The sequence below is a fragment of the Scyliorhinus torazame genome, chromosome 4 (assembly GCF_047496885.1).
Source record: "Scyliorhinus torazame isolate Kashiwa2021f chromosome 4, sScyTor2.1, whole genome shotgun sequence".
Classification (NCBI taxonomy): Eukaryota; Metazoa; Chordata; class Chondrichthyes; order Carcharhiniformes; family Scyliorhinidae; genus Scyliorhinus; species Scyliorhinus torazame.
This window is the reverse complement of record NC_092710.1, coordinates 258,523,926-258,537,233: the sequence shown is the minus strand read 5'-3', so window position 1 is coordinate 258,537,233 and position 13,308 is coordinate 258,523,926. Positions and strand designations below refer to the sequence as shown.

The 13,308-nt window shown below is 47.5% G+C and overlaps 1 protein-coding gene across 1 annotated transcript in view; it reads right to left on the bottom strand.

The window, feature by feature from the left end:
* Window positions 1–13,308, bottom strand: part of LOC140410893 (uncharacterized) — a 61,985-nt gene that overhangs the window by 24,207 nt on the left and 24,470 nt on the right. The window contains exons 2-3 of the mRNA XM_072499665.1: window positions 11,740–11,872; window positions 2,090–2,268 (exon numbers count right to left, since the gene is read on the bottom strand). Of these exons, the coding sequence (XP_072355766.1) occupies window positions 2,090–2,268; window positions 11,740–11,872 (312 nt within the window). The remainder of the gene's footprint in view (window positions 1–2,089; window positions 2,269–11,739; window positions 11,873–13,308) is intronic.

Here is a 13,308-nt window from a genome sequence, read left to right as displayed (position 1 = left end):
GGGGAGGGGGGATATGGGGGAGGGGGGGATATGGGGGAGGGGGGATATGGGGAGGGGGGATATGGGGGATATGGGGGATATGGGGGAGGGGGGGATATGGGGGAGGGGGGATATGGGGAGGGGGGATATGGGGGATATGGGGGATATGGGGGATATGGGGGATATGGGGGAGACTCGCCCTGCCTGCTCTGACGAGGTCGTTCACCTTCTTGTGGCACTGGGTGCCTGTCCGTGGTGTTAGGGCCACAGCGGTGACGGCCTCTGCCACCTCCCTCCACAGACGCCGGCTGTGGCGTGGGGCAACTCTGCGGCCGTGCCCGGGATACAGGGCGTCCCTCCTCTGCTCCACCGCATCCAGGAGCGCCTCCACATCGCGTGACTCGAACCTCGGGGCTGAGCGACGGCCAGCCATCAAGTCGGGTGTTGCGGTCGGCTGTTCCGGTCGGGTGGGGGGGAGCTGCGCGGCCTTATGAGCCGTCACGCCGTGCAGCGCGTATGACGCTGCACGGCGTGAACCACTGCGCAAGCGCGGATCCCGTTACGTCGCTGCTAGCCCATTTCGGGCCGCAGACTATCGGCCCATTTTTATGACGTGACGCAAGTGGGATTTGCGCCGTTTTTTGCGCCGATCGGCGGAGTTTCCGCCGATAACGGAGAATTTCGCCCATGTACTCCGCTCTGATCCCAAGTGAGTGTCTGTGGATTTCTCCTCAGAATCTTCCCAAATGATTCTTATACTGTGAATCACCTTGTCTCACTGAACTTCTGCTTCCACAGGATTGAGTTTCCATAAGCCCATAAGACATAGGAGCAGAATTAGGCCACTCGGCCCATCGACTCGGCGCCGCCGTTCAATCATGGCTGATATTTTCTTATCCCTATTCTCCTGCCTTCCCCCATAACCCCTGCTCCCCTTATTAATCAAGAACCTATCTTTAAGAATAGGTTCAAATTCCACTTTCAAAAAGCCACACTTTCAAAACATATTTTCAATAGTGCTTTCTCTCAGATGTTTGTCCATCAAGGGTCTGTTTACAGGTTTTACCCTTCCCTCTCTGGGATTTTTGCCTTCACAGTTGCTTTAACTATCGATTCTCAGACTGTATTAAAACTTTTAATTTACCTCTGCAATTTGCTTTCCCACTTTAACTCTGGTTACCGCAGCTGTTTCTTTAACTCAAGGTTCTTCTTAGCTCGGTTTGTCTTTATTGAACAGTTCTCTGCTCTACTACCATTACCCTCAGGCTTCTAAATACATTCCTTCATCCCAATTCCCTCTTACCTGGACTGTATCTAGTTCTTTGGGAAGACTGCTTCTTTGCAGCTCCCTTTTCCTGTCCAGTTTGTCTTTTCTTGGCAGAGTTGGAAGATATTCATTCTCTTGTGTCCTATCTCCAACTGCAAACAAGTTACGCTAGAACCAAATTTTTTAAAAAGGGCCCCTAGTTGCTCAGCAACTGCCACATTCTTCTACTAGTTTTTATTTATTATTCACACCGTAACCATCTTTAAGCATAATAGGAACTGAACCAATTCCCACACTAACAAACACCTTTGTCTAGAATCATAGAATTTCTACGGTGTAGAAGAAGGCCATTCGGCCCATCGGGCCTGCATCAACCCTCCAAAAGAATACCGTACCTAAGCCCAATCCTCCACCCTTCCCCCATGAACACTAAGAGGCAATTTTTTTAGCATGACCAATCCAGCTGACCTGCATTTTTTTGGACTGTGGGAGGAAACAGGAGCACCCGGAGTAAACCCACGCAGACATGGGAAGAGTGTACGAAATCCACACAATCACCCAAGGTTGGAATCGAACCCGGGTCCCTGGTGCTGTGAGACAGCAGTACTAATCACTGTGCCACCTTGCCAAGTCTAACAGGAATCCAACTATAGTTTTATCCTTCCTTACACGGAAACATTCAATTAAATTAAACCCATTAAATTACACCTTATTTCTTATGTTAACCAATGCAAATATTAAACCCCAAAACTACCCATGTTTTCCTGACACTGTTCATGTGAAACTCGGATCGGCATTCCTTGATATATAACCAGCCACAGCAGGGTTTAATGTTGCACTTACTTTCCACCTTTGGATTGAATCTTCCACTTTTATTCCAGTCTGAAAAGCCTGTTCCTGAAACAGCCCTTACTCTGGCATAATAGTATTCTTCAATATCAGCCGTCTCATTTGAAAGGTCGCATTCTGTTATGGTAATGTTCTGGCATTCCTCTTTGTTCCTCCAATCTTTTTCTCCATACCTAATTGAAAACAAAAATGTAATTAATTCTTATGACAAATGTTCATTTTATACATATCATAATCGGCGTATGCACACAGTCCTTTCCACACACACACACTTATCAAAGTGAAATTATCAATTTTCTTCCAATTAATTGTGCCTATGGAACAACTTCAAATCAATAATTATTCTAATTTTTCTTGTTGATTATTCTATTGCTATTCTTATTGCATGATGAAAACAATAGAGCATTTGTAAAGCATATGCTCTGCTTCCTCGTCATCCAATGTTGCATCAACCCAACCAAAGTTGGCTACGTGTGGTATAGGCAAACCCAAACCACGATAGCAGCAACAATGCAGCACAGAGCTGATCCACCTTTATCCCAAACACTTTTATTCTTAAATTATATGTGTTAGTTAGTTAACTTGAACTCTGCATTGCCAGAAAAACATGAATGCAGTGACACTTTCATTCAGCAGCTTCTTAGAACATAATGTGGCATGACACTTTGTCTGTCTGTTATTCCCTGACCCATATTTGTAGATGTATATTTTCCAAAATTTGAATAGGGCAGGTGTGAGTGAAGACAGGACAGAGTTACAAACTATGTGGAATGTGGGGAGAAACTAAGAGAGGAGATTCAGGATCACAGTAAGGGAGTAAATTCTGCACAATAACCTGTTCTCCACACCATGGATGCGATTTTCCACTGAGTTGCGTGAGATGCCGATCCAGTTAGGGTGCATAGTGGGAGAGGCCAAAAATGAGTTTTGTGCCGAGCGCTGAGCCCTGTGAGATGCACCCACCTCGCTAGGCCTGATGCGATCTGGATCACACCCTTGCTGGGCGAGTTCCATATCTGCATATTTAAATGGGTCATTATGCTCATTAAAATATGCACAACCCATCTGAAGCCGCAGTCTTCTGGCTCCCTGTATTCATTGGCCCCACGGCGACGCAAATTAGTACTGGTCTCCAAAAAACAGAGACCAGACGTGATGACCACGCTGGACAGGGGGGGGAGGGAGTGCTCAGAGACCATTGGAGCCCCAGGTGGTCAGGGAAGTGCATGGTAGTGCCAGGCTGGCACCTGAGCCCCTGATGCAATCCATGAACCCACTCCCCCAAAGTCTCAACTCACCTATAAGGGTGTCCTGGGCCCCCCACACATGCAGGACACCCCCGGGCCCAGTTCCTGGCACAGGAAAAATCCCAGCCTGACACCCAGCTGGTATCCAGGTGGCACTGTCAAGGTGACGAGCTGTTGTGCCAGGCTGGCACCAACAGTACCAGGTGCCACCCTGTCAAGGAGGGAGAGCCCCCCCCCCCCCCCCAACAAGTGCGCCGCCTTTTGTGCACAGTCACTAGATCGTTGCCTTAGTGTGAGATTTTACAGCGATAAACTTCCCAAGCTTAAAAGAAATGAAAATAACTAAGTGTGGGTGAATACTGGTCAGGACCGCGCCCAAACACCCGGCGCAAATTACCCCACAAAACCTGTCCAATTGGGAGTATTCGGTGCTACACTTCTAAAAAAGACTTCAGACACAATGATTAATTTGTGACTCAGGTCAAGTGGGCAAAAAAATAGAACTATCATAAAAACAATCCTGCCAGCCGGCAAATTCAATTGCAGAAGTAGGCAGGTTGCTTAAATTTAGTTGCACAATTAACAAACTGAATCAATCTAGCTACTAGCACACTTCAGACTCGGCTCATTCGAGCAGGATATTTTGTTCACCTTGTATTCTACAATGTTTGCGTCTTTAAATACTTGGATAAAAGGAACAATTATCACCATGTGGGTCTTTCCATTGTGGTTTATACTGTAATCATGAAATAAAATCATGAACTGGTTCAGGAAGCAGGTAGGATGCTTTAGCAACAAAAGAAGAAATTGTCCTAATAACATGAAGTGAGCATTGTAACTAATCCATAGTGATGAACAACAGTGATAATTATAACATATACACTACAGACCACAGCAACAATCCTCAAAACCCTTTAATACTTAATTCCAAAGCTGAATTAAAATTTAAACATAAATGACCCATCTGGGGCAGCACGGTAGCATTGTGGATAGCACAATTGCTTCACAGCTCCAGGGTCCCAGGTTCGATTCCGGCTTGGGTCACTGTCTGTGCGGAGTCTGCACATCCTCCCCGTGTGTGCGTGGGTTTCCTCCGGGTGCTCCGGTTTCCTCCCACAGTCCAAAGATGTGCAGGTTAGGTGGATTGGCCATGATAAATTGCCCTTAGTGTCCAAAATTGCCAGTAGTGTTGGGTGGGGTTACTGGGTTATGGGGATAGGGTAGAGGTGTGGACCTCGGATAGGGTGCTCTTTCCAAGAGCCGGTGCAGACTCGATGGGCCGAATGGCCTCCTTCTGCACTGTAAATTCTATGAAATCTCTCAATGGGGTGTAACATGTACTTGCCAAGTTGGAAGGTGGATGGTATCTAGGGGATATTATTTGACTTCTTGTTTCCTGTGTTTAAAGAGATTTTTTAAAAATTCTTTTGTGGTATGTATTGCGAGCCAGTATTTTTGTCCATCCATAATTGGTAGTGGTGAGCTGCATTCTTGAACCATTACAATCCATGTGGTATAGTACACCCAGAGTGCTTATAGGGGGAGGGTTCCAGGATTTGGACCCAGTGACAGTGAAGGAACTATGTTAAAGTTCCCACTCAGGATGGTGTATGGCTTGGAGGGGAACTTCCAGGTGGTGGTGTTCCCATGCATCTGCTGACCTTGTCCTTCAGAAGAGGGGTGGAACGGTGGTTAGCACTGCTGCCTCACAGCGCCAGAGATTCGGGTTCAATTCTGGCCTTGGGTGACTGACTGTGTAGTTTGCACGTTCTCCCTTTGTTTGTGTGGGTTTCCTCCGGGTGCTCCAGTTTCCTCTCACAGTCCAAAGATGTGCAGGTTAGGTAGATTGTCCATGATAAATTGGCCCTTCATGTCCAAAAGGTTAGTTGGGGTTACTGGATAATGGGGAAAGGGTGGGGACATGTCCTGGGTGTGGTGCTCTTTCGGAGGGTCGGTGCAGACTCGATGGGCTGAATGGCCTCTTTCTGCAGGTTTAAAAGGTTTTGTTGCAGGAGGTTGGTGAGTTGTTGCAATTCATCTTGTATATGGTTCCCACAGATGCCAGAAGTGTAGGGAATGAATGTTTATGAGGTGGATCAGGTGCCGTTCGAGCTTTGCCCTGGATGTTGTTGAGCTTCTTGAGTGCTGTTAGAGCTGCACTCGTCCCGTAACAGCCTCCCCAAACAGGTGCCAGAATGTGGCGACTAGGGGCTCACAGTAACTTCATTTGAAGCCTACTTGTGACAATAAGTGATTTTCATTTCATTTCAAAATATTCCATCACACTCCTGACTTACGCCTGGTAAGTGGTGGACAGGCTTCAGGGATCAGAAGGAGAGTTCCCTGGAATGAAGGGCTTGTCATATGAGGAATGGTTGAGGATCTGGGTCTTCCAGTCCAAAGATGTGCAGGTTAGATGGATTGGCCATGCTAAATTGCCCTTAAGTGTCCAAAAAGGTTAGGTGGGGTTACTGGGTTACAGGGATAGGGGGGAAGTGTGGGGTTAAGTAGGGTGATCTTTCTAAGGGCCGGTGCAGAATCGAATGGCCTCCTTCTGCACTATAAGATCTATGATCTACTCCTTAAGAGTTAAGAAGAATGGTGGGGGGGAATCTTATTGAAATTTACAGGATACTGCGAGGCTTGGATAGAGTGGACGTGGAGAGGATGTTTCCACTTGTAGGAAAAACTAGAACCAGAGGACACAATGTCAGACTAAAAGGACGATCCCTTAAAACAGAGGTGAGGAGGAATTTCTTCAGCCAGTGGTGAATCTGTGGAACTCTTTGCCGCAGAAGGCTGTGGAGGTGAAATCACTTAATGTCTTCAAGACAGGGATAGATAGGTTCTTGATTAAAATGGGGATCAGGGGTTATGGGGAGAAGGCAGGGGAATGGGGATGAGTAAAATAACAGCCATAATTGAATGGTGGAGCAGACTCGATGGGCCGAGCGGCCTAATTCTGCTCCTATGTCTTATGGTCACTCACTGCAGAATTTCCAGCATCTGACCTTCTTTTATAACCATAATATTTATCTGGTTGATCCAATTCAGGGGCGAAATTCTCCGGTATCGGCGCGATGTCCGCCGACTGGTGCCCAAAATGGCGCAAATCAGTCGGGCATCGCGCCGCCCCAAAGGTGCGGAATGCTCCGCATCTTGGGGGGCCGAGCCCCAACCTTAAGGGGCTAGGCCCGCGGTGGACGAATTTCCGCCCCGCCAGCTGGCGGAAGACCTTTGGTGCCCCGCCAGCTGGCGCGGAAATGACATCTCCGGGCGGCGCATGCGCGGGAGCGTTAGCGGCAGTTGATGGCATTCCCGCGCATGCGCAATGGAGGGAGTCTCTTCCGCCTCTGCCATGGTGGAGACCGTGGCGAAGGCGGAAGGGAAAGAGTGCCCCCACGGCACAGGCCCGCCCGCGGATCGGTGGGCCCCGATCGTGGGCCAGGCCACCGTGGGGGCACCCCCCGGGGCCAGATCGCCCCGCGCCCCCCCCAGGACGCCGGAGCCCACCCGCGCCGCCTTGTCCCGCCGGTAAGGTAGGTGGTTTAATCTACGCCGGCGGGACAGGCATTTTAGTGGCGGGACTTCAGCCCATCCGGGCCGGAGAATCGCGGGGGGGGGGGGGGGGGGCGCCAACCGGCATGGTGCGATTCCCGCCCCCGCCGAATATCCGGTGCCGGAGAATTCGGCAACCGGCGGGGGCGGGATTCACGCCAGCCCCCGGCGATTCTCCGACCCGGCGGGGGGGTCGGAGAATCTCGCCCCAGATTCTGGTCAACGATAACCCCCAGGATTTTGGTTGTGGGGGATTCGGTGATGACAAAACCATTGAATGGCAAAGGGAGGTGGTTAGATTCTGTCTCGTTGCAGATAGTCATTGCCTGGCGCTTGCCTGATATGAACGTTACTTACCACTTATCAGCCAATCTAGTGTGAGCAGTAATAATCAATACAAATAGCATGCTGGATTAGAGGAAAATTCAGTTCAGTACAAATTTCCAGACAGCATGTGGAGGTTGTACAGTGCTGCCCTGCTCAGGATGTACCTGGAGTTCAGTTGATCTGAGTTATATGGGAGCCATCCATGCTTGAGAGGAAATCAGAGGTGGATAATTAACTTGATACTCACTGTCAAGTGCAGAACTAAGAACAACTTCACATATTGCGGTTCCCCACTATTGAAAAGCGACAAGTCTCTGAGAGAATTTTATAGAGCTATATAGATTGCTTAATAGATTAAAGAGCAAAAACTAGAAACAGTCTATCAGAGAGACGTGAGGGCAGCATGAGAAAGTGCTACAGGGCCATGGTTGTGAAAAGCAAATTTAGGACATATCAGAACAGTTCCTCACAATTTGTTCAAAATGTTCTGATCACATTTTCAAAATATGATTGGAGGGAAGGGTCTGAATAATAGATGACAAGGCTGTGTGGAGCCAAGATAATAATAATAATAATCACTTATTGTCACAAGTAGGCTTCAATGAAGTTACTGTGAAAAGCCCCTAGTCGCCACATTCCGGCGCCTGTTCAGGGAGGCCGGTACGGGAATTGAACCCGTGCTGCTGGCCTTGTTCTACTGGACTATTTAGTATTATATTGTATTATAAGACAAAATTTAATTAATTCTCCATGCAAAACTCACTTGTGATCTCAAGTACACATGTCCACACTGTCGAGGAGAAGTCCAATGAGTAGCGTTTGCGAGCAATGAGGCTATGAATGGGTCAGTCAATACCACGAGTGAATTGTAGATTACAGGGACGATTCTCCACTCACGTTGTGCCCAAAGCACATCCCGCTAATTCGGGAGAAAAGCAGGAGAGCCCTTAAACGGGATGTGCGTCCTCGCTGGTCATGAACCAGATGAGCAGTTAAATTTTGAACCGGAGTCTCCCAGCTCCCTGGATTCTCCCCATCTGTCGACGCAGCTGAGACCTCGGGAATCGCTACTGGTCTCCTTCACCGGAGACCAGACGCGATGGCCACACCAGAGGGCTCAAAGGCCACTGGAGCCCCTGGGTGGCTAGTGACATGGCAGGGCAGTGCTCTGGTACTGTCTCCTGGCACCCAGGACAATACTGCCCGGGGCGGGGCCTGAAGGCAGCATGGCCCCAAGAGGGGGGGTAACCCCATTGCAGGGTGTGGCCCATGTGCGGGAGGGCACTGGTGCTGAAGATTGTGGGGTGGGTTGGGTGGCTGATGCCAGATAGAATGTGGCAAGGCCTGAAGGGCCTCCCTTTGGGAGGGCCCCAATGGCAACTATCCTTGCAGGCGCGTGGAGCGGCCCGCACATTGATTTCCAGATCAAGACGCCCCAATGCCAGATTTGCCAGGGCCTTTGGGTACCACCGATCTCTTTTCCAGCGGGTTTCGCACTGACTCCAAAAGAATTACAAGATTTGGGAGGGTTGCGATGGGAATCATGCAGGAACAGCTGGCGCGATTGCATCGGTTTTCCCACCCGAAATGACAGTTTGGCCAGATTTCTCCCACCTTGATCGTGGCTGGGATTCTCCAGTCCTGCTACAGTGAATGGAGTTTTGGCTGAGCGCCACAATCTCCGTCCTCACTGGCAATGGTGGCAGAGTGAAGAGGACTCGGAAAATTCCGGCCCTTGCCATCTTTTGGGAGAATTCCAACCATTGGAATTATAGCACAAATGTATCTTAACTAAATTAACCTATGTAGATTTATTGCACTGTCTTCTACCTTGAACTTATTCTTTCGCTGGACCTGGACCTTCTCCTCCCTTCAATTCTTCTTTTCTACTGTGTTTTTAAAGTCCCAGCTTGGCCCGAATCACTGCATCTTTATTTACCTTACTCTTTATTATATCCTTCACCATGGACAAAGGCCCTTGACAGTGCATCTCAATAGACAAATCTATATTAGTTTTAAGTCTGTGTTGTCACTATAAATTTGAAATTATAAAATCAGGGCAATTATTAATCAGGGAGACAATGCAGGTCACTGAGCACAGGGTTGCGAGGTAAATTGGACTTGATATACAGATATGGGTCGTAGAATTTGGGATGATGTAAGCTTCAAAATAGTAGAATGTGGATGGCCAGCCAGGAGTGCATGGAATAGTTAAGTGTAGAATTATTTTCTTTGGCATTGGACTTAAATCTGTAATACACTTTCATTTATGTGACATTCTTAATTCTAGTACTGTAATATATTTAATGGATTACTTATCATTTGTCTAAAAGTTTAAGTGAGCAGAATGTACTGTTTAGGACGTTAGGAAACCGTTCTGGAACAATTGAATGGGTTGCTCTCGGACGGATAATTCAGCTTCAAAAGCAAATTATTGCAAAGACAAATAAACACCTTAACAATAAATCGATGTAAAGTAGGACATTTGCTACATGTGCAGCCTCAGCCAGTGGCCGCGCGGTTACTCAAAGATAAAAATCTGATGAGAAACTGCACCTGCAAACCTGTGGTTTACCTTTTCATGTCTTTTCACATGAAACCTCACAGTGCAGCTTTTCTCAAGCTAGCACAAAAATCATTTTCACTGCAGTCACATTTCCAGATTTAACACTTTCTAAGTGCAAAATAAAAGGGCAGCAACATAATTAAAGTAGCTAATTCTGAATGTTACTGTTTATGGCGAGTTTCTCACTCTTTTGATGTTAAAATGTATAGGATTCAGAGATGCATTAGTAGATGAATGGAATAGCTCAGTGCAACTCAACATAAATTACCCAGCAATGAATGCAAAATACTGCAGAATGTTGGAAATTTGTACCAAAAACAGAAAATGCTGCATAAACTCAGCATGTATGGTAGCATCTGTTGAGAGATTGTTCCAATGCACTTTGGTTGGCTGTCCACATTCTACCATTTTAAACTCCAAAATGACCACAAAGTTGGTTAAACAACTCACAATTTGATAGATAACTTGACAAGACAGATTTAGAAACTACAAGGATGGGCCAAATCTTTCGTGGGGTGGCAATCGCTGTTGGATCGCCATTCCGCTCCTATTTCCTTACCTTAAATTGGAGCTCTACATTTCCCGTCCGGGTTTCCAACCTGGGGCTGCTGAGGGATGTGGTGCAAGGCTATTCTTGGAAACCCATCCTCGTAGTGCAGGGGTGCTGGGACAAACCATGCCAAGTACTAGCTTCTGTTTACTGGTAAGTTCAAATGTCTCAGCCACTTTGACAAGCTAAGGACAGGAGGTAAATTGGTGAGGAGGCAAGATGGGTTTGGGGGGGTGCGGTTTGGGTGGTCAGGGGATTAGGGGTCAGGAGGTTTGGGGTGGGGTGGTTGTCAGGGAGTCGGGAGAGTAGTGGGAGGATCGGGGGAGGGGGGGGCTGTCAGTAGTATAGCGACCTAGTTTAATCCTTCTAGTTTTTCCTGGGTAAATATTCATACAAGTAAGTCAGAACCATCTGAAGTCCTCAACTTTAAATCGGAGTTACTCAGGATTCTGGACGCAGGGTAATTACCCAAAAGAAGGTTAATTTATCCAGGCAATTTCTGTGTAGTAAGCGTGGGGAGAACTTCCTTGGTGTTTATCATTCAGGGTACCTCCAGATTACAACCCACCGGGGAATGGATGATCTGGGCTGATATTTAATATGGAAGATGGAAATGTCATACTGGTATCGTGATAATGAAGGCAAGCTTGTTTAAGGGCTGGATCAAAGCATATTGTTGGCACACAACCGAGGAAGCTTACTTTGCAAAGTATTTTCTATATCTTGATGCCAAAACAGCAAATTTGTAAAAACAAAATTGTTTAAAGTACTACTACCTAATATATTGTAATTCTATGAATTGCTGGAACTTTTCTGAAATCAGGTTCTATCGAAAACAGGAGGATTTTTGTATACCTGTGCAGAAATAGTCCCCCAACTTACATGGAATATTCAGTACGGAAACAACCCTTGGGTCCAAATTGCTTCATGCCATTGTTTATGCTTCACATGATCATACTTCCATCCCTCTCCAATTAACCCCATCTGCAAAGCCTTCTATCTCTTTCTCTCTCATGTGAAAACTAGCTTCCCCTTAAATGCTCTTCACCTCAACTACTCCTTGTGGCAGCGAGTTCCACATTCTAACCACTGCCTGGTCAAAGAAGTTTCTCCTGAATTCCCCACTGGATTTATTATTTTTATATTTGGTATTGAATAATGCTGTTATATATATATATATATATATATAATGCCTATCAGGGGGAGGAATGGGGAACAGGGGCATGAACTCATCTCACAATTGTGCTGGGAAGAGATGTTAAGAATGGTTCAAAGCAGAAACATTGTGCGTTATTAAACATTCTCTTGGGGCTCTGCTTGTTTTCATTTGGCAGCAACAGAATGTAATCAAAACTTAGGCCGTAACATAACATGAGAGAAGAAGAGGAGCAATTACACTTTATACTGCACAGCAGACAATATCCTGCATCCTTTCTCTCTGGCCAGTTCCCAGTGCACAATGTTCTGCAGATCGATTGACCAAAAATGCACATTGCTCGGGGTAGACAATGCATTTCTGCAAGGAATTCCTGAAAAAAAGAAACGAAAAGCAGCACTGTAAGAATATAGGCAACAGGTTAGCAAATGAAATGGTGTCAGATATAATCACTGAAGAATTATCAACATAGAAGCAACCAGTCCACGTTGCTGTTTATCCTCCCCGTCGGCAGAAGTCTGAATGCCATGGGCGCGATTCTCCGCTCCCGCGGCGGTTGGGAGAATCGCCTGGGTCGCCAAATGTTCCTGCGACGCCCTCCCGTGATTCTCCCAAGCGGCAAGAACGGCCCCGTCGAGATCCGCACGGCACAGGCCGGAGAATCGCCCGAGACACCCAAAATGGCGATTCTCCGGCACCCCTGCTATTCTCTGGCCCGGATGGGCCGAGCGGCTAGCCCAAAACGGCGGGTTCCCCCCGGCGCCGTCCACACCTGGTCGCTGCCGGCGGGAACAGCACAGTAACGCTGGGGGGGGGGCAGCCTGCGGGGGGGGGGGGGGGGGGGGATCCTGCACCGGGGGGGCCTCAAATGGGGAGTGGCCTGCGATCGGTGCCCACCGATCGTCGGGCCGTCCTCTCTGAAGGAGGACCTCCTTTCTTCCGCAGCCCCGCAAGATCCGTCTGACATCTTCTTGCGGGGCGGACTCGGAGAGGACGGCAACCATGCATGCGCGGGTGACGCCAGTTATGCGGCGCGGCCGCGTCATGTATGCGGCGCGCCTTTACGCGGCACCAAGGCCTGGCGCGTGTAAATGACGCGGTGCCACTCCTAGCCCATTATCGGGTCCTGAATCGGTCGGGATAGGTGCCGTTCTGCGCCGTCGTGAACCTCGACGGTGTTAACGACGGTGCAAACAATCTGACTCCATTTCGGTGAATCCCGCCCAGGATGTCTGTCTTGTTCCCTTATTCCTTTATTCCCCTTTCCTTCAACCTTCTACCTCATTTATTCTTAAATGTTGATGTGGTCCCAACTTTAATCAACTCTAGTTGTGCATTCTGGGGCCTCACAACCCTCCTATGTAAAAAGGTTTCCCCTGTTTTCATTCTAAATTTGTAATATTTAATTTTATTCTGTACTGGGTTGCTCAACACTGAGCACCGTTTGATTCAATCCACCTTCCCTCTTCCTGTCACAGTTGTAAACACCTCTCCTGTAATCTCCTCTGTTCTAATAACAATAGCCTCTTTTTCCAAGTCATTCTTTGTATTTGCATTTCCTCTACGCTGTACCCTCTCTATAGTCTCAACATCAGCCCATACTGTGGAGCCTAAAACTGTAGTACTCCAGTACTGTAGTTTACTAAAACCGAATATTGATTCTTCATCGCAACTCGACCTTTATATTCTTTGTCATTCTTTTTTCACTTGAGATATTGCTTTTCAGGTGTTGTTAACTGAATAACCTCATGAGGCGTCCAAAACTAGAAGTTAAAAATCTAAGAGAGTCACTCATAAAACCCACAGGGA